General features: G+C 38.5%; 1 protein-coding gene across 3 annotated transcripts; it reads left to right on the top strand.

The window, feature by feature from the left end:
• The first annotated feature begins 108 nt into the window (after positions 1–108).
• Positions 109–22,499, top strand: MMAB (metabolism of cobalamin associated B). 3 transcript variants are annotated; one of them, XR_012692949.1, is made up of 10 exons: positions 110–168; positions 7,919–7,980; positions 8,073–8,166; positions 9,910–9,967; positions 10,955–11,027; positions 13,755–13,852; positions 14,808–14,872; positions 15,018–15,077; positions 20,207–20,696; positions 21,676–22,499. XR_012692949.1 is itself a non-coding variant. In XM_075214301.1 (9 exons), the coding sequence occupies exons 1-9, from the start codon at positions 156–158 to the stop codon at positions 20,292–20,294; spliced, it is 687 nt and encodes a 228-aa protein (XP_075070402.1). In that variant the 5' UTR covers positions 109–155; the 3' UTR covers positions 20,295–20,813. The 3 variants fall into 3 exon arrangements, 2 of the variants coding, with proteins under 2 accessions (XP_075070402.1, XP_075070389.1); XM_075214301.1 differs by lacking the exon at positions 21,676–22,499 and having other exon boundaries at positions 109–244; positions 20,207–20,813; XM_075214288.1 differs by lacking the exon at positions 21,676–22,499 and having other exon boundaries at positions 20,207–20,813.
• Positions 22,500–22,551: the final 52 nt, after the last annotated feature.

Raw genomic sequence — 22,551 nt, 5'->3', positions numbered from 1 at the left:
CAACAAGAAGCGCGTGACAGACACGAGCCGATCTCAGGCAAGGTCGCACGTGAACTCTTGTCCAATGAGCGCTGCTTGTGTGACATTGTCAGCGGTTTTAGACCAACCCGGATCAGCTCACAGCATGGGTCGAGGTGTGGGCGTGGTTTGGAGCCATGGCAGCCGCAGGTTTGTTATTGCGGAGAGCGTTACGAGGAGTCTCTCAGGGCAGAAGGCTGTACAGTGATACGGGAGTGCAGGGGAGGTGAGAGGAGCCGCAGCACCATGAGAAACTTATAGGAGAGAAGTGTATGTGTGATATCTGCGTGGAGGTACAACTGACAGGTGTATGAGGATTGTACATTTGCAGCTCATTCCTGGTTTGTGATGTATGTATGTATGTATGTATGTATGTATGTATGTATGTATGCATGCATGCAGTATATACTCCTACCAGTAATCAGTAATGCTGGTGTATGCAGCACATGATCCTGTCAGTGAAGGTGCAGAATTACAAAGACATCTGATAACTATGTATGTATGTATGCATCCATCATCATCATCATCATCATCATCATCATCATCCACCTGTCACCTCTACCTAGTACACAGACATCAGCACACCTCTCCTCAGTGCAGGCATGAGCAGACTTTTGACAGGGCCACTTGTTCAGAGCCAGCAAGTTTGTAAGAAAAGGGGGAAAAAAGTATGCTGTGTGCATCAGGAGTTGGAGAAGAGCATGCTGTACCTTGCAAATGCCTGTTTCTAATTGCCTGAAATATTTATGTTATTAAATATGTAATGCTGATAGATCCCACCCTATTACACCATCGGAGACAATATCTTTATACCAGCACAGTCCCTTGTTATAACAACTGTGGCAATCTCATTAAATCAACACAGACAGCAGGAGATGGTATAATGATTTGGCTCAAAAATGTTTGAAATTCTATGTCCCTGTTTTCTACATACAGAATAACTGCGCAGTGTGGTTGTTCACCACTTCTTAATATTGTTTATAATTTTCCTAACATTACCTTTAGAAGATATTTATTAAATCAGCCAACACCGATACCGTCTTAAACGTATCACTTCATAACAGAAGTGCCAATATTAAACCATCAGAAGCTACATCAGGAATAGGCAACCTGATACACCTCAAGGACCACCCTTTTAATTTTAACATTACCCTTAGTAAGTTAAAATTATACTTTTAATAGAAAACTAAAAAAAAATAAAAAGATACAACATGCCCCTAGAATAGATCTCAAATGCCCTCCAAAACACCCCAGGGCTGTCTTAACAGCATTACAGGCCCCCAGCAAAGCAGTACGTTCGGGCCCCACCTAAAACCGATACAAACTTCATTGTGCTCTGTTACATTTCTTTTATTATTTATGTTTAGTAGACAGCAGGGGGAGGCAACTGACATGGACTGTTAAAAATATTTAAAGAACATTACTATGACTTTAGGGCTGCAAAATATTGTGTTTTGCTTATGTACAGTTAGTATGTGTACGTTTGTTTTCATTAGGGATGTGCACCGGCGACTTTTGGTGTCTCGTGTTTTGTGTTTTGGATTCGGATTTGCTTGAGGTTTTGGGTTCGGATTTGTTTCGCAAAACACCTGCCGAAAGGTTTTGGTTCGGATTTAAGGTTTTGGATTCGGATTTTTTTTGAAAAAAGCATAAAAAGTTCAAAAATCAAGTTTTTGGGCTTATTTTCACTCCTACGCTATTATTAACCTCAATAACATTCAATAACAAGCATTTCCACTAATTTACAGTGTATTCTGAACACCTCACAATATAGTTATTAGTCCAAAACGTAGCAACGAGGTATCTTTCTGGACTGCGTAGTGGAGTGGTCCCCACAATATAATAAGAAAACCATCAACTGGTCTTAATCGCACCGAATAATGTACCTGGACTGCGTAGAGGAGTGGTCACCACAATATAAATTAAAAACCCTGAACTTGTATGATTCGCACCAATAAATGTATCTGGACTGCGTAGAGGAGTGGTCACCACAATATATATAATAAGAAAACCATCAACTGGTATGAATCGCACCGAATAATGTACCTGGACTGCGTAGAGGAGTGGGTCACCACAATATAATTAATAAAAAACCCTCCACGGCTCTGAATTCCCAAAAAAAGAAATCTGGACTGCGTAGTGGGGTGGCCCCGGTACTAAATTTGATACCGGGGCAACAATATATCCTCCAAGTTCCAAGTGTAGTGTTTATAACATATTAACACTACACTAATTCTAGCACGTCAAACCCTCTTGTTTTAAATAATGACAGGGCATTTAACTTTTGATTAAATTTTTTTAATTTGTTGACATTTTCTTTTACTTTTTGAACATGGCAAACGACTGTTGAATTGTCACATAATGCCAAAAAAATTGTTGCAAGATGGAATTGTCCTTGGGCCCTCCCACCCACCCTTATGTTGATGAAATAGGACATGCACACTTTAACAAACCAATCATTTCAGCGACAGGGCCTACCAAACAACTGTGGCTGAAATGATTGGTTTGTTTGGGCCCCCACACCAAAAAAACAATTCATCTCTCCCTGTACAAACTAAACAGGCTCTACTGAGGAAAGATGTCGTCCTCATCCTCAACCTCTGATTCCTCTCCCCCTACAGTGTGTACTTCCTCCTCCTCACACATTATCAATTCATCCCCGCTGGACTCCACAACCACAGGTCCCTCTGTACTATCTGGAGGGCAGTGCTGTACTTCATTGAGGAATTGATTATTCATTTTTATAAACATAATTTTTTCAACGTTGTGAGGAAGCAACCTCCTTCGCCGCTCACTGACCAGGTTCCCCGCTGCACTAAAAACTCTTTCCGAGTACACACTGGAGGGGGGACAACTCTGGTAAAATAGAGCCAGTTTGTACAGGGGCTTCCAAACTGCCTTTTGGAGTTCTAGCACGTCACTACCTCTAGTTAATTTAGATTGCAAGGCTTGTAAATACTTTGAAGATAAAAAAAGCAGGCTGCACAGACTGTGGAGCTAGAAAGTGAAATTAAATGGACCACGTTACTTTGGTGGCTATCTATGCCCCCCCACCCTACACTTGTAGTTGAATATAAAAAAAGCAGCCTGCATAGACTGTAGAACTAGAAATTCAAATATACAAAGAAATGGACAAAGACAGTTTGGTATCTGTCTGCATCAGATCTCCTCTCCACTATGAGTAAAATAGAAAACTATTCAGCCATTATATAATCTAGAATATAAATAGAAATTGAGAAAGGCAATTTGGTATCTGTCTGCATCATAATCATCAACATCCTCAGCGCCAGCTACATCAATATCCTCCTCCCGATGTACAACATTCACACCTTCATTAGCCAAATCTGTAACTGGACTGTGGGTGATCCTTCCAGCATATGCAGAGGGCGTGCTGCAAATGCTGGATGTTGTCACCTCTTCCCGTACAGTGATGGGAAGGTCAGGGTTCACAACCAACAACACCCTTGGACTCGCCTTGGGGATTTGTGATGTCATCTGTTTAGAAGGCAGAGTTCTTTGCTGTTTTGTTGTTGTTGCTGACAGCATAACTCTCTTAAATTTTTTGTAGGGGGGGGGGGGAGGAGGAGGGCTTAGATCTTTGGGTGAAGCTGGACCACTAGTCATGAACACGGGCCAGGGCCTAAGCCGTTCCTTGCCACTACGTGTCGTAAATGGCATATTGCCAACTTTATGTTTCTCCTCAGATGATTTTAAGTTTCTCTTTTTGCTATTTTTTGAGAACTTGGGCTTTTTGGATTTTACATGCCCTGTACTAGGAGATTGGGCATCGGGCTTGCTAGACGACGTTGATGGCATTTCATCGTCTATGTCATGACTAGTGGCAGCAGCTTCAGCATTAGGAGGAAGTGGGTCTTGATCTTTCCCTACTTTATCCTCCAAATTTTGGTTTTCCATTATATGTAGCACAAGAGAGCGTACCCCTAAGCCACACACACTCGGCAAAGCCTTTAAAAATTATATGCGGCACAGGAGAGTACCACTGGACTTATACTGCTGAATCAGTGAACTTTGTAATATATCAGTACCACTGGACTTATACTGCTGAATCAGTGAACTTTGTAATAGCAGTACCACTGGACTTATATTGCTGAATCAGTGAACTTTGTAATATATCAGTACCACTGGACTTATACTGCTGAATCAGCGAACTTTGTAATATATCAGTACCACTGGACTTATACTGCTGAATCAGTGAACTTTGTAATATATCAGTACCACTGGACTTATACTGCTGAATGGGTGAACTTTGTAATATATCAGTACCACTGGACTTATACTGCTGAATCAGTGAACTTTGTAATATATCAGTACCACAGGACTTATACTGCTGAATCGGTGAACTTTGTAATAGCAGTACCACTGGACTTATACTGCTGAATCAGTGAACTTGGTAATATTGCAGTACCAATGGGCTTATACTGCAGGATTGGTTTTGCAAATTTTGTTGTAATTAAAAAAAAAAATTAATAAGTTTTTTGTATTTTTTTTTTTTTTTTTTTTTTTTTTTTTTTTTATAACCTTTTTAAATTTTTTAAACACTTGGGAATATTGGGGAAATAAGAACTATGCCCTTAGAAGCACAGAGCACAGGACACAGGACCACTGGACTGAACAGGACACAGCACAGGACCCAGCTGCACCACTGAACTCAAAATTGACAGAGCACAGCACCACTGGACTGATACTGCAGAACACAGCACAGCACAGCACGAGATCTACCAGGACAGAGGACCACCTAACACACCCTCCCTCTACCCTGATCAATGCCCGAGTGAAGATGGCGGCGACTAGCGGGGAATTTATAGGTTCCGAGTATCGCGAGATCCGACAGCGGGATTATGACTCCGAGCCTCGGTTTCAAGTTTTCATTTGGCGCCAATACCCGGATCTGTCTCGGATCCGACTCGGATCGGCAACATTCGGGTGGGCTCGGATTCAGGAAATCCGAGTGCGCTCATCTCTAGTTTTCATCAAAGTCAATATGTGTTTGCAACAGCAAGATTGCATGTACAGATACCGAGGTGATTAGTCCATATAGACATTTTAAAAAAGAGGGTTTGAAAGTTCTGAATAAATCTTCTGGAATAATATACTGAACAGTTGGCAAGTCTATGGGGTCCCTATGCTCACGGGGCCCCTGGGCAACTGCCCATCATGCCCATGCATTAAGACAGCTCTGAAACACCCTTAAGATTTCCCACATTCTACTGAAAACCCACTCGCAATGCTCATTCCCGCATATGCCTTTAAGTACAGTGTTTACCACAAAACGCCTCTCAGACATTCCATTTGTCCTAAAACACCAATCGCCGATCCCATTCCCATAATTATTAAGAGCTGGGGGCAAGCAGGATAAGGCTCGCCAGGCCACATGTGGTCCATCACTGAGCTACACAGTCATTTATACCAGCAGTAGTTGCTACAGTGTGTACAAAAGGGGACACTCTTATATTATCCGAGGAAATACAGCCATCTTATTATACTAGCAGATTCAGTTTTATACGATCTATTACTTCATACAATAGAGGCATAATTGTTACTTTCAGAAAGATGGGGCAGGCTTCTCCCGTACCATGTGACAATGACACAATGTAAATGAAATCATTGATTAATGAATGGACACAGGAATACAGCTCAGTCAAGGAGTGTGAATTTTCATATGACCCACATCTATTTCTTGGAGGACTATCTGATACACAAAAAACAGCACAGAAATATCAGGGCACATACCTATCCTATCTTCTTAATACAGTGACATCAGAACACTTACCCTTTATCTGTCCCATATACACAGGTAACCGGACATATTTTTCATCCCTTCCTAATACACAGAAATCGGGACACATATCTCATTTGTCCCTAATACAGAGACATTGGGACACACACCTTTCATCTCTCCCTGACAAAAAGGTGCAAGGACACATACCTCTCATCTCTTCTTAATACACAGACACAAGTACACATGACTCTCATTTGTCTTTAATACATAGACATCAGAATACCTACAGTACCTCACATATTTCTCACTTGTCTCTAATAAACAGACATCGGGACACATACCTCTCATCTCTGCCACTACACAGACACCACATACCTTCCGGTTGTCTCTAATACAGATATACCAAGATCCATACCTCTCATTACTTTGTAATACACAGACATCAGGACACGTATCTCTCATCTGTTCCTAGTACATCTGGGACACACACACCTCTCTTTAATACAGAGACAGCGGGACAGTTATCTCTCTGTATGAAATGAATGTTTCAATTTCACTTAAACTCCAGTTTGGAGTTATAATCCTGAAATATTGGCACCAGGAGGAGTGATAACAGGCACAGAAAGAGTCAGATTTACTTAACTTTGATTGCATGTTATTAAACGGATATAAGCATCCAGAAATACTGCAAGGAATCCCAGAGAATGCACTAAAATGTTCCAAGACCTTTCATGGGAGGGTACCAGGGCACTTGTGTTTAAGTCCAGAGAGAGATTACAAATAACTTCTTTAGCCTGATATTTTATATTGATAATAGGATCCCATAAAAAAAGACATTAGATGGCAGTATCACTTTGTTCTTAAAACAGCAAAACCCACATAGATTTTTTTTTTTCTTTTAAATAGCAAGTTTAGTACCTTTTTTAAACATGCATCTGATATTTATTTATTTTTCTTAGCTATCCTCCTACAAATGCTACACAGACACAAGCTCTCAGCATATGTGATGTGGAGACAGAGCTCAGAGGGACTTTTCAAAGTATCTATGCTCACTACATCATGTGCAATGTGACTGTGGTTGCCATGGTAGTTCTGAATCACAAATCGTTTAACTGCCTGAAGAAGAAAAAATCATCTATACCAACATTCTTTTTATAGCCTGCCACAGTGACTTTTGTTACAAAGGACACCTGATTTATTTATTTTTATTATTTGTTTATTTAAATTTTTACGGGATTGCTGCTTTAAGCATACAAGATGTGATCGTTACACATAACAGTAGATGGCAGCAGCACTACATAGTAAAAGTTATAAAAACAGACTTTCAGATCTCAAATCCTCAAGGTACCAGTGTTTGTCTCTTAAGTAATAGAAAACATCACCAGATATGAACTGAATTCTCCTAATGAAATATGGGTGTTAAAGTGTCTTTTTTATGTAAACACATTGCATGGGATGAACAGAATATAGTGTGTGTGTGTGTGTGTGTGTGTGTGTGTGTGTGTATATATATATATATATATATATGTATATATATGTGTGTGTATATATTATATTATATTACTCTGTTGCACTCTCTAAGACACACATCTCATTTCTCCCTAATACACATGCAGTATGATTTGTACCTCTCAGCTTCCCCTAATACACAGATGTCCTAATTTGCTATGGGGCACAGCGATGCAGAGTTCTGCCCCTGCATCAGTTCATAAAAAGTATTAACTAAGCTAATATGAAGACATAAGGGCACATCCATAATTTCATAATCAAGTACAGAAAAATTCTTAATACGTAGGCATGCATTTTTTTATTGAATCAATGTATTTTCAGATTCTTATCAATACAATAATTTGCTCCCATTTTTTAAAAAATAACGATTATTTCTTCTTAAAAAGGTGATTATTTTTGCTGCATCTTTATTAGCGCTTTGTGTTATGTGATAATGTCACATGTGAGTCAGAGGTGACTGAGATGACATTAAAAATAGTGTCCTATGTTTCATGAATGCCTGTTTAGGAGGACTTCTACATCGATAATTGCTTTATTATACTAACATGTTTGTTTTAATAACACAATGATACACATTTCTTTTTATATGGATGTATTTTCAGATCACATAACCATTTTAATGCAAACCTTTTTTTTTGTTTTGTTTTTTAGCTCCAAAACAGAAACCAAAACAAAGAAGTTCCCAAAGATCTACACAAAAACAGGAGATAAAGGTTTTGTTATACATAATTTGGCACTGGATAGTGGATTTGTTTCTCATATAATCCAGACCAGTGTTAGTGAAATATATTCTATTCCTCACTAGGTTTCTCTAGTACGTACACAGGAGAGCGGAGACCCAAGGATGACCTGGTGTTTGAAGCACTTGGTGCGACTGATGAGCTGAGCTCTGCTTTAGGGTAGGTTGCAAGGTTCTGTTTTTCCAAAGTTTATGCTAAATTTAAATGCGGTACAATATTATTAACGTACTATACACTACAATCTGACCAAAGCATAGGGGTGCAATTACACTTTTTCTATCTTGGATAATAAAAAATTGCATGTCTCTTTGTAACATTCACTATAGTGAGTGGATGTACTGAACCAAATATACGACGGCTGCATCCTGATCCTGTACTGTAGTATGCAGATGGTGGTAGAGTACCTGTCACCTACACTCCTCTCCACAATAAATATCTGAATAGACAACAACAATATAAGTAAACATGTTACATTTACTGTGCGTTATAGCTGTAGTTTATTCAAAGTTTAGCTTTTTACATGCATGTATGGAGTTGGTCATCTTCAAGGCAGCTATGAATATTCCTGGATATTATTTGGAGTGTGAGCAGCCATTAGTACTGGCAGGAGCATGCTCATTGTGTTCCTGAAAAACATCTTGGCTCTCTCTCGCTCCAATGGGGCAGGGACTGATGTGAATGAGTTCTCTGTACAGCGCTATGGAATTAGTGGCGCTATATAAATAACATGATGCTGATGACCTTGTAACGTCATTAAGCTGGCTACATTCACTACATAGGCTCTGAATGATTACATAAATGTATTCCCATACCAACAGCTAAATTAAATAACGACTAAAGCGTTTATTACCGATACAAAGGTGCACAGTTTTGTTTTGTTTTGTTTTTTATAGTAAATTATCCTTAATAATGGCGTGTGTATTAATAGCATAAAATTTCAATTAGGCTTTTATTCATTTTTTTTTTTTTTTTTTTTTTTTTCTTTCTTTCTTTCATTACTCTATGGCCTTTACATTTGAAAGTTTTAGCAAGCACATTTCAGCAGTATAATACAAGTAAATTCTGAAATCTCCGGCGCTAATAGGCAATTAAACAAAGGACATCAAATACAGCAAATCAATAGAGGAAGTGCAAACCCTCCAACAATCATACACAAGATAGACAAAAGCAGATTGCGCAGGAGATAACCATATGTGAAAAAATAAATAAATAAAACTTGCATGCAATAATAAACAAGCAAATACCGCCTGTCTTCATAAAACTTAAATTTTACTGTATATAAACATATAGTTAAAAACAATTTAAAGGATAACTTGGGTAAATCCTAGTGATTTCATATAAGAATGCTTAGAGGCTCGTAATGACCTATGGATAAATAATGTCCAATAGAGATCTCTATGAGATCAAAAAATCCAGATAATTCCACAGGTTAAATTATGTATGCGACCAAAAATAGAATAGAAGTCACTGAGAGGGAGACAGACAGGCACTAGGGTCAATTTTTTGATAGCAGCCAATTAACCTACTAGTATGTTTTTGGAGTGTGGGAGGAAACCGGAGCACCTGGAGGAAACCCACGCAAACACAGGGAGAACATACAAACTCCACACAGATAAGGCCATGGTCGGGAATCAAACTCATGACCCCAGTGCTGTGAGGCAGAAGTGCTAACCACTAGGCCACTGTGCTGCCCACAAGTAGAATTTCTTAGTCTTCTACTTTTAATATTATTGTGTAGCTATAAAATCCACATACATGTATAGTTGATTGGCTCTGAATAATATGATTGTACATTTATTCTGTTTCATAACCAGTAGGGTAATTGATGTTCCATAGAAGTTGAGCATACCAAAGATCAGCCTGGTATTTCTTCTTCTCTCATCCGTTTTCTCTGCTTTCCAGGCTGGCCAGAGAATTTTGTCTTGATGCTAATCTCCAGTGTGTGTCAGAACTTGAGAAGGTAATTACACTTCTGTTACTGATCTAAATACTGTTTTGTCATCCAATTGTTTACTATAAAGTACTTTGTTTTTAAGTGTCTTTCTTTTTTAAGTTTGGATTTTTATTTCAAGTTTAAGATAAAAATAAATATGAAATGTATAAATTACACTTCCTGAAGGCCCGCAGACATTGCTGATTAATGTTACCGTTTCCATCACATAGGGCACAGTACTGCCAGCCATATGGCACTTACTCGGCTCTCCTTATTTTAAACAGTGGGCAAAGAGTACATGTACTCTAGAAGCAATTATTATTTGCAGCCACGTGCATTAAGCCCATAGTGTCACTATTTGTGGGTGCAATGGTCTTGCCAAACTAAGTATTTTTGGAATGAAGGGCTAACGCTGTATATGGCAGTTTGATATCATACTTGCCTACCCTCCTGGATTTGTGGTGACTCTCTTCATTTTGACCCCTGTCCTGCCCTCTCGAATCGTTCGATTGTGTCGTCATAGGTGCAGGGCCAAAATGACATGGTTTGGTGTGTGTCCCCACACACCCTTTCCCCCCCCCCCTCCCCCTCCTTGACAATACAGAAATTGCCAAGTATATTTTATTAACATTTTAAAATTCATTATTACACATTATTTTGTCTATTTATTTTTCTGTTCCGGAATATGTTTACAAAATTGTTATCTTGATGTCATTGCGTAAAATGAGTTTTGGTGTGTATTTTTTTTTTTTTTTTTTCTTATATATCATCAAACTCCCACATAAACAATTTTTTGGGTTGAGTTAAACTTTTAGGTAGTTTGATCTGAAGTTCAGTACTAAGACTAGCTATTCTTCTTAGAATATGCATAAAAGATGGTGTCATAGTTTAATAACAAGTTGGATACATTGTTCTTCCAGCTGATTTATAGAACTACATGATAACATTGGCATTTTAACATTGTAAATGTTTGTTAGTATAAATTTCAGACTAATTGAACATTTTCCTCTGCAGATACAGTGTATACTGCAGGATGTTGGCTCAAACATTGCAACTCCACTCTCCTCTGCCAGGGAAAGCCACAAAGGTAAATTTAACATCAATCATCATCAACATTTATTTAAATAGCACCAGCAAATTCCGTAGCGCTTTACGATTAGGAACAAACATTAATAAAACAATACAGGGTAATACATAGACAGAGAGGTAAGTGAGTCCTACTTGCAAGCTTATGGGACAATGGGAGTTTGAAACACAAGGGCACGTGCTATATTATGTTGCACATTGGACCAGCTAGAATGCAAAGGTGAAAAGTATTGAGTGGGCTGTGTGATCAGTCGCACAGCAGTGTTGGTCCGAGGGTTGATGTCTTGTGTTAGCTGTGTGGAGGATGGTAATAGGGTAACCTAGGGAGCTTTAGATGCTGGTTGAATAATATCATAAGCTTGTCTGAAGAGGTGGATTTTCAGAGAATGGTTGAAGCCTAGAGGAAAGTCTTGCTGTGCGAGGGAGGGGATTCCACAAAGTGGGTGCAGCCTGAAAAAAAAGCACTGTAACCGGGAACAGTAGAATGTGATGAGAGTGGAAGAGAGACGCAGATCTTGTGCAGAACGGTGGTGTTGAGTTGGGAGATATTTTGAGACAAGTGAGGAGATGTATGTCAGTGCATTGTTGTTGACGCCCTTGTATGTCAGAAGAATTTTATATTGGATTCATTGAAAAACAGGCAATGTAGTAACAGAGTGGCTCAGCAGAGGAAGAATGATTTTCCTTGCAAACCAATCTAGCCGCTGTGTGCAAAATAGATTGTAGGGGTGCAAGTCTGATTTTTGGATGACCCGTAAGGAGGGAATTGCAATAGTCGATGCGGGAGATAATGCGTGCATGAATTAAGGTTTTTGCAGTGTTTTGTGTGAGATATATACGTATTCTGGAAATGTTCTTTAGATGTATGTAACGTGAATGTATCAATTCACATGCTTAGATTGTTATATATTTTTAAATTGTTTATCATTTGTTCTCCATTAAAAACATTTTGGACAACCCCTTCTTAATCAACCCTGCCCTAAGTATATAGCAATAAGAGGGAAGTCCACCTCTTCCCTCTGCGGAACACCCCATGACCTGACTTGGAGAGAAGCTTGTTTTTATTTGTGCTTGTTCTAAAATGGTATTTTGGTAACTGTCAAGAAGTCTTCCGTATAGCTCTTTAGGCAAGATTCCATACAGTTCTGTTGAAGCGCTATGGATGGACTGATTCCTCCGGCACTGAGTGAGGGCTCTCTGATTTAGGGACCTCACCTATTTTATAGACAAGATTAATTAAGAATATCCACTCTATTTTGAAGACAACACAAGAGAAAAATTAAATGAGTACTTTATATCAGGAACTCTGCAACTTTCTGTACTCCAGCTGCACCTCTCTCCATACTTATTTTCCTCTAGTAATGTAATCCCCCATAGCATTTATTAGCTCAGCATTGTGTTAGATGGCGCTCACCAACAGTTTGGAATGCCAAAAGCTGGCCTTTCCTGCTTCTGATAATGTGTGCGATGTACAAAAACTATATAGAAAATCCACTGCTACAAGAGTCTTCATTCTATATCTCTTTTTGCATGTTTATATATCTATTGTAATCTACTGCTGCATGCTAGGCACATTTGAGATTACCACTGCTTTGTTTTGTTAGGCTTTTTGGGTGGTTTTTGCATGTTCTGGTTTTACGTTACACTGCTTGTGCACTTTCTGATGTTGAACTTGTAGACATTGGGCATTGAGTCATTAAGGAACATATCTGCTGGTTTTGTGCGTATTGTTTGCAAAAATCATTTTGCGCATGCTCAGAATTGGACGATATGCAACAGAACGCAGCCATCTCCAAATCTGCTTCAAGCACAAACAATACTTAACACAGCCTACAACTTAGGGGAGTGAACGAGGTGGGGAATGGGGTGGATTTACGTAGGCAATATACAGTAAGGGTGTTCCCATGCAGCCACGTCCAAGTCAAACTCAGACACACATAGAAGTACACTGGTTTTCTGCTATATCTCTTGCTCCAACTGGGGGGCTGGTCTAGGTTCTGAATACTAGTGCTGATGACTGAGTATGTATGCGAAAACTTGTGTCTACAATCAGGAGCAACTGTAAAAAAATTATTTGTGCAGAAGACATTATGGACAGGCTAAAAAGAATATATATTTTTTTATTTTATTTCCATTTCTAATCATAAATGACTATTTTGAGAGGTAGCATTAATTGCTTATTTATCTTTTCCTGCACATGCTTTTGAGATTTTATATTCCACATCGGTACGTATCCCGCAATGTCTGGTCTAGTAGAACAGAGTAAACCTACATGCACGTAGTCCTCACCACACGTATCTTTAGATCCATTCCTTGTTGGCTTCGGGAGTATGCAGAGCTGATTTACGTGCAGTTTAAAACAAACACATGATACGCTCAGTATGCGTACCTTAATGAGTCATTGACATGATTTAAAGATTTTTCTTAGAATAATAAGATACCCATGCTTGCTTTTCAAAGAATTAGTCATTTTATGGGTAATACCAATTAGTCTGCTTTTATGATTTGTATTCTATACTTCAGCATGCGCCTGAAACATGTATGTCCTTCAGGGAAGAAGTCCCTGAGGCTATACAGGTCCAAAACAACTTTCCTTAATTCTGCATAAGCAGCATCAATAAAGTACTAGTGACTATTTAATATAATGGTATACATATTGACTGAGTAATTGACACAGTCAGATAGATGCATATTCCAGTCAGCCATTTTGTGATGTTTCATTTTGCAGTGAAGACGACGTTTAGCGCTGAACCTGTCCAGGAACTGGAGCAATGGATTGACAAGTACACTGTACAGCTTCCCCCACTGGCCAGCTTCATTCTACCTGTATGTCTTGCACAAGTAAAACTGTTTTGATTAACCTTATACTTGCATTGTTTAAATGACTGTACATTGTTCGGTACGGGGGTTGATCATTTTGTGGGGAGTCTTGTGACAGATATGCCTGATATGCAGCCCCCAGTTTCTTAATGAAGAAGCTGAAAATAACTGTTGAGAGTGCCACATTTAAACCACTTAAGTCCTAGCCTATCAAAAGTATTTTAGATAAACATTTAAGAACCTTTGTGTGTTATCAGTATTTAAAGTTAGGGTTAGGTGTTTGTGGCTTTGTGAATAAATATACAATACATAAGTAGTTGTGCTTCCCACAGTTTCATGGCCTTCTGTAAATGTTTCCCTACTAGACACTTGTTACTTGCTAAATTGGTGTCTAGCATTAACCAAAGTTTAAAAAATAAAACAAAAAAAAACCCTTTGTCTGCTAACTTGTGCCACCCTATGATTACAGTGTAAACACAGATGTCTTGTGACTGGTTACATGTTGAGAATACCTCTCCAACCAGTGATTCTGGAATGCTATATACTGCATCTGCTATGTTAAATTGTTAGGAAAAGCCTTAATTGTTGGACAGGATTCTTAATGGGATATTAACGAAGATTATACAAAGGTTTAACTCTGGCAGGTCTTTACTGCAATCAGCAGTTAGCTGTCCTCTGTCTTGTGCAAGTTATACAGAGTTGCACCTTTTTAACCTGTCTTGGTAAATGTCACTTTTAGGGCCATGGCATACAGGTGTTAGAACATTGTGGGGTTCTAAAGAGAAGAATATGGTCTTGATGTCCCCGTTACACCAAAGTGATTCCACTGTTAAACACCCCATGGCCTAATACAGATACAGGATGATAATAAAATATGTGTTGTAGATTTCCTTTAGTAACCTGTTCTGATATGAGGGCTTGGGGCTGCTGCATAATACGAACTACACTTATTTTCTTTCAGTCAGGTGGTAAGGCCAGCGCATCTCTACATGTGGCCAGAGCTGTTTGCCGGAGAGCAGAGAGAGTGTAAGGCACTTCTCCTTGTTTTAATCTCTTCTGTCTACTTAAAAATATCAATCTTGACCACAAATAGCCACCATCTTTGTTTAAAACATAGATTAAACTGCAAATAAAACATTAAAATAATAACTTTTTTTATTTTTATTTTCAGCACTTTCAAACTGTTGCAGATGGGGGAGGCAGAACCAAATGTTGGAAAATACTTGAACAGGTAGCATGACTCAGTGCCACTATTTTGACAGCATTCTCTACATTTCATGTAGAAATGTGCCTTAAAGCCATGTAAGAGGAATAGGTTACAGACAAGTTAACAATCCTTAAGGTCCAAAAATTATAGAACTTATTAAAAGAAAACTTAACATTCATTATCCTATTTACTACTTTGGTTCATGTGCTTTCTCAATGAACCTTTTTAAAAAAAATTGGTGTAGTAAATAGTGTTTACCATATGGTCTAATGAATTACATATTAAGTTCCATTCAGGCTGTGGTATACCGAGCTCCAAGGGAACAGACAGCGCATAAAAAGAAAGTACCACATTTGTATGAATCCTTAAATGTTAAAGGGAAATAAAAAAGCCACTATTTTATATTTGTGTTTATCAAAAGCTGTGTACTACTGAGTCGAGTAATATACATGAAATCACTGGACTACATTAATCCTGGAATTTACCCTATCAAAAAGAGAAGCAGCCTGGCAGGTCAGCCATTTAAAATCAGACCCTCAAGTAGGCAGCCTAGGAGCTCCAATCCTTTAATTCATTCATTCAATATTCCTACATCTGTAGGACAAAAAAGGGGGAGAAAGAAATGGATTGTTAGAGCACTCATAATCCGATCTGAATAATTGAGACTATCTCTCATATTCCAGAGAAATGTCTGGTCTATTAAAGGTATAGTGGGAACATATCAGATGGTCCAATATTGAATTATTATTAGTATTATAGGGCAAATGCCTTTATTGATATTAACAAATTAAAAACATATCTCCTATTGAGATCGAAATACCCTCTTAATAAAAAGGTGAAATAAAAGAGAAAAAAGTAAATGTGCAAAAATTTATTGTTTAAAATTATACCACGGATAGTAGAGCTAGGAGGTAGCAGGGGTGTATTAATGTCTGTATAATCCAATAGGAGAGAGCAAAACAATATCAAATAGGATAGTTCCCATGAATGGTTTGGCAACTCTCTGTATTTAAATATTTGTGGATCCTGACAGATAATGGATTCCAAAAGGATGTTATATCTTGTCTGTGGTCTTTATGATAGATAAATAATAAAATCCAATTAATCACCCTTGGTGTTAATGAGATTTCCAAGATTATTCAATCTTAACACCAAGGGTGATTAATTGGATTTTATTATTTATCTATCATAAAGACCACAGACAAGATATAACATCCTTTTGGAATCCACTATCTGTCAGGATCCACAAATATTTAAATACAGAGAGTTGCCAAACCATTCATGGGAACTATCCTATTTGATATTGTTTTGCTCTCTCCTATTGGATTATACAGACATTAATACACTCCTGCTACCTCCTAGCTCTACTATCCGTGGTATAATTTTAAACAATACATTTTTGCACATTTACTTTTTTCTCTTTTATTTCACCTTTTTATTAAGAGGGTATTTCCATCTCAATAGAGATATGTTTTTAATTTGTTAATATCAATAAAGGCAGTTGCCCTATAATAATAATTCAATATTGGACCATCTGATATGTTCCCTACTATACCTTTAATAGACCAGACATTTCTCTGGAATATGAGAGATATTCTCAATTATTCAGATCGGATTAGGAGTGCTCTAACAATCCATTTCTTTCCCCCCCCCCCCCTTCTTTTTTGTCCTACTTATGTTGTATAATGGACAGAGCACCCCCTCATCATGTTAATGATTTTTTTGATATCTAGATGAGGCATATCCTAACCCTGTGCGGATTACTTTCTCCTTTCTTTCGAATATTCCTACATCTCTCAGCAGTTGTTCTTTCCCATGAACAACACGAGTGTTTCTAAGCACTGTGGCACCTGGAAGAGCACTGCAATGCTAGCAAAGAAGGCAGCAGAGCCGTGAGGTTGGATCAAGAAATTTATCAGGTGTACAGCATAGTCACTAGCCATGTAGAAAACGAAGCAGGAGAATGCCCTGTGACTACATGTACTTACTGCTCCTACTATAACAGATATTCTGTAGGCAGCGTGTTGATCTGTATTAATGCAGCAAATAAGTCATAGACATCACCTTGCTTAGACAGGACATGGCAAGAAAAATACTCTGCACCACCAATTTGGAGGTGCAGGCGTTGCAAGTGGATGTACTTAAAATTCAGGATGTGGAAAATCGGCTTAGGAGGAACATTTTCCATTTTATAGGATTCCTCAGGAGGGAGAGACAGTGCTTCTTGGATACATAGCTATTGAAGCTGTCTGAAGAAGCATTTCATCACACCTCCTGGTGGCACGTGTCCATTGTATACCAGACAAAGACCCACCTGGTGTCCAGGCTTGTTTTCTGAATTAAGAAAAAGTGTTTACCCAGACTTTTCTGCAGATGTAATGGTAACAACGAATGTTTCCTGAGAAAAGACAATGGCTGCAGAACCTGGGCTCGAAATAGTCTAGGTTGTGTCTTGTTAAACTGAGTGATTGACAAAGGAAGCTCTATTTATCACTGACCCAGCAGTGACCAAAACTGGGGTCTCCACCAACAGCAGAGAAGCAGTTTGTTTCTCTGCTTTGCAGAGCTAGCATGGGCGGCCCTAGGTGTGTGCATACTGTTCATATATGCTGAAGTTTAAAGACTTCCCCATGCAAGTTTGGAATGCAGAGCATCGTGATGGTAAACTTAATGGGTTGGGCTGTTTGCCCTAAATTTGTCCTACAATTCCTCATTTTTCTTTGTTTTAAGCCTCTCTAGTTGGGGTGGATATGTTGGTTGGGTTGTAGAGGAAAGGGGTTCTCGCATTCAACTTACATTTTTTTTTTTCCCCCTGCTCTTGACGGCAATTGTACTGTAGAAAGCAAACTCTGATGGCATATACAAGATATGTGCCAACATAACTAATTATGGGTAAATTTTGCAATACTCCCTAACCTTATATTCCTTAGTTAAGCGTTTCAAAAGCTATGTGTGTGGTCTTCTAACTTTCAAGAGATACACATTACCCTTAATCTCAGAATTAGCTGGGGCCAAAGGTTAAGCTCAGCACATTATAAAACAAAGAATAAGAGATGGGACAGATAGGGCATAAATCATGGTATAATCTGGGGCCCTCAACAAAAGGCTTAAAAGGGCCCCATGTTCTCACATCACTGCCTGAGTTAGTCTGAATAGTTGTTATTTCTGTGGCAGCATTTGTCTAGCATTCAGGTACCAACACTACAAAGTATATTACCACAACCTGTACAGTTATTACTGCATGGGTCAATGTTCTTATCTCACTATATTGAGGTGGGACTCTACCCTGGTCTGCAAACACATAAACCTCCTTCTGTTAAATTTAAAGCTGATTATGGGGTAGATATGTTATAGAAATCAAGTTAATCACCCTATACTGATCAATAGCTACTGTCTGCCACCCTTTAATACAACTCATTGCAGAAATATTTCTGTCCCTATTACTGATTATATTAATGGGTGACTTCAGCACAGCACTGAAGGACCAGCTAGACAGATACTCAAAATCATTCCATCATAAGCAACAACATTCCCTATTAGAACCTATGCTGTCAACTACAGACTTCATAGAGGCTTGGTGACGGCTACATCCTGATCAGAAATCTTATGGGTCGTTGCCAAGATTAGATATCATTTTTGTCTAGGTCCCTTCTTTGAAGGCCGCATACTAATAATACCCGTCGGGAAGTATTTCTGATCATTCACCATTAGGCCTTAAGATTTGTCTTGGAGGGGACAGTGTTGTTATTATTATTAATGTTTATTTATAGGACACCACAAAGTATCCTTAGCACCGTACAAGGACAAACAATGGCACAGTACAAGTAACAGAAAGCACTATAACTCGGAGCTCAAAGCACAGCTAGAGAGACAGGGTGAGGGATAATCAGTGCAGGCTGGTAGCTTGTGCCCAAAAGGGTGGGTGCGGGTGAAAGGTTAAGAGCCACTGAGGGGAACAGAGAAAAGCAAGAGGCGTTGGAGGGCAGAAGGTCCGAAACGAGGTGGACTGAGTAGCTGTAGAGTGAAGTTAAAAGTGGTGGAAACAGATTATGGAAGCTTAACCCAGAGTGTCTTAAAATACTACAACATACAGAAATTCTGCAAAATAACGCACTGAATTACTTTGAATGAAACACAGATTCAACTCATCCTCTTATGGTTTGGGACACTTAAGGCATGTTTCCATGGTAACCTAGCATGAATGCCTGTCATAAGATGGCTAAATTATAGGTCAGGGAACTGCTGCGGAGTGTAAAGGAGGCATATATCAGTATCTAATAAAACCACATAAAAGTCTCTGAAAAGCAAATGTCACCATTCATGTTACTCCATTCTCTGTAATATTATATTATAAAGGTGAGCTCTTAAGGTATATAAATTAAATATTGCTCTAGAATTTGAGTCTAGCCCATGCTGAATTGTTAGAAGCCTAAATTACTCCGGAAGATATTAAACAAGTCTAGATTCATGCCTGCTAGGTCAATTTATGGACACTATATATAAACCTTAGAGACAATTATTATATCGGTACTGGACTTATTGCATCTTTAGAGCATTGAGTCAGATGAATGAACCTCCTTTGGACAGTTATGTTGAAAATGGCTTTTGGTCCTACATTTTTAACATGGCCCTGATCTTTCATACTCCTAGAGACAGTGGGAGAACTTGGCCACATTTCAGGTAGTTTTCTTTAGAGTGCAGAACTCATAAGACACATTGATTGCTGCCTGCTCTAATCACAATTGATACACAATATTTTAAGCTTCTACTAAATAAAGGTGGAGGAAGACACATGTATGAGGATGATGTATGAATTTGGGTGATCCCCAAATGTCTATTCTAACTAGGTTAAGTTGTGAATTTATTTGGAAAAGTCTCCATTTCCCAACGCCCATCTATAGACTTATGTGTACTTGCAGAAACTGTCACTCCAACTTTGATGGTATTTAGAATCCTTGAACACAAAGCTCACACACTGTATTATAATTTGCTAGTGGTTAATAAGCCTCATTCATCAGAGAGAAAAGGAATCTCTATGACACACACACACACACACTGACACACACACACACTGACACACACACACACTGACACACACACACATACACTGCCCTTGTGCTGATAATCAGTAACACTCCTCTTTCATATTACAGGCTGAGCGATTATCTTTTCACATTGGCAAGATATGCGGCTAAAGCAGAAGGCAGACCTGAGACAATATACAGCCGAGTGCACCCATAAAGTCTTCACATCTCTAATAGTGTGTGTGTGTGTTCTCTCTTCAGAACAATTGTTGTGAGCCACAGGTAACACATTTTGTATCATTTACAATGGCTACATAAACAAAAAAAAACAAAAAAAAAAAACCTTTCAACTAAGGCTAATTCAAACATAGGACTTTGCATCAAGAACGGATCAGAAGAAGACATCATTTGTTCACAATGGCTTGAGACTTTATTGAAGTGCATTTTGTATAATTAGTTTTAGATTTTTAGGACAACACTTTCATCTGTTGTGTTTTGTTCAGACAGTCATTTACAAGCCAATGGCACAATCAACACCCCATCTATGTATCAAATGTGATTCTGAACTATTTGGCCCAGTACTGGAAGCTTGAAGAGGAGGTTTCAGATCTTTTTGCAGGTAACATGTTAATCAAATATAGTGTTAAATCAAACCACAGCTTGTTGATGCATACATTTTTATGATGGGAAATGTCTAATTGTTAGTACAATATGAAATAAATAGTTACTTGCTTGACATTGGTCTAGTTTTTTAAACACATGAATTATTTTGTTTGTCAGTAGAGGAATAAGGTATGGGAGTCAAAATAGCTAACCAGACAGACACTAGTATCAGTTAACACAGTTCCCTTAAGAAATCACTGTACTATTGCAGCACTGCATTGATCTGACTGTTCAGGCACCATTCTGGGTGTGACAGGTCCCCCATCCAGCTGGAATCAAATAATGGATCCACCTATGTGATGGTCTTTGTTCAACCTGGATCAAATTCATTTTCTATGCCCATTCATCATACAATTGTTTCATAGATTTGATAAACCAAGATCTTCCCCAGGGGAATCTTATTGGTATACCACAAACAGAGTACAGCCAATCACTGCATGCTTAGGACACAAGTACAGTACACATCCTCAGAAACTCACCATTACTTTACTTACTGGAGAGGGCTTTCTCCATTTATTATCTACGGTAGAGGAAAGGTGAATGAATGTTAAAGATCATCAACTTTAAATATTCATTGCACCTCTGTTACAAATGTCTTCCCTATCAGTAATATCACTCAAAGGGAACAAGCACTTTCCAAGCTCAAAAACTTTACAGATTCCTTTCTGCTCACATAATGAATTATTTTGAAGTACAACCATGTGGGAGATAAAAAACCTGCAAGAATTTACATGATATGTACCTCAATACAGTCATATCCCAAAAAAAACCCTTGTACTTTTTGACACTCAATTTCCTCTACACAGACATTGAAATTAATAGTATTTGGTCTCCACATATTATTTGTGTTAATATTGTAGAAATTTTGTTGAATTTAATTAAATCAGAAAATGAAAAGAAATGGTTGACACCATAGACATTATTTGTTAACACAGACTTCAAAATTGTGAATAACTGCAATTAACAGCTTCCTATAGCCATGGATGAGCTGCCTGCACCTCTCTCCTGGCAAATTGGGCCACTCATGTTCTGCACCACTTGAAGGGGATTTCTCCCAACTGATATTTTCAGTTCAGATGTTCTGCGGGATTTAGATCTGGACTCATTAGCGGCCACTTCAGAACAGTCCAGCGTCTTGTCTTGAACCAATCCTGGAGGCTTTTTGGACTGTAGGGAACACATTCTGTTCTTTGAAAACAGAATTTTGCTTTCTGTAAATATAGGGATGATGTTCTTTACCAAACAGCTCTAAATTTGGTCTCATCTGTATACCAGACATTCTGTCAGAGGGGAAGAAAAAAAAACAACTATTGACTTGTTCAGGTGTGTTTTGCCGAACTCCAGTCAGGCTATCTTAGGTCTCTCTCAGCAATGGGGCTCTGCTATCATTTGACCCCTGTTCATCGAGTTGGCGATGAATGGTGCCAGTTGAAACTGTACTTTGTGTCTGAAGATTAACTTCAATGACTTTGGCAATTGATAAAGGAGCTTTCTCCGCTATTTCAACATTAAGCAGCAACCTTCAAGTTTTCACTTCTGACCACATCCAGCAAGATTGGCTACAGTGCCATGGGCCTTAAACTTCCTAATATTACATTGACATGGGAACAGCAGGGTGTCAAGATTGATTTGTCACCATTATATTGTCCATGCTTGGCTACAGTCTATCTGACCTCCTCAAACAATTATCTGGCTTTTCTTTTCTCCATGCTCATTGTCGCACACACCATGACAAAAGAAATTAAAGTTATTAGTTTTCTCTATTAGTTTAATGAGTAATTTTTATAGTGGAGGCACCTGCTGCTCACCAC

The sequence above is a fragment of the Mixophyes fleayi genome, chromosome 1, assembly GCF_038048845.1.
Source record: "Mixophyes fleayi isolate aMixFle1 chromosome 1, aMixFle1.hap1, whole genome shotgun sequence".
NCBI classification, from domain to species: Eukaryota; Metazoa; Chordata; class Amphibia; order Anura; family Limnodynastidae; genus Mixophyes; species Mixophyes fleayi.
The sequence above is the reverse complement of the archived record's forward strand: the minus strand, read 5'-3'. Positions and strand labels throughout refer to the sequence as shown.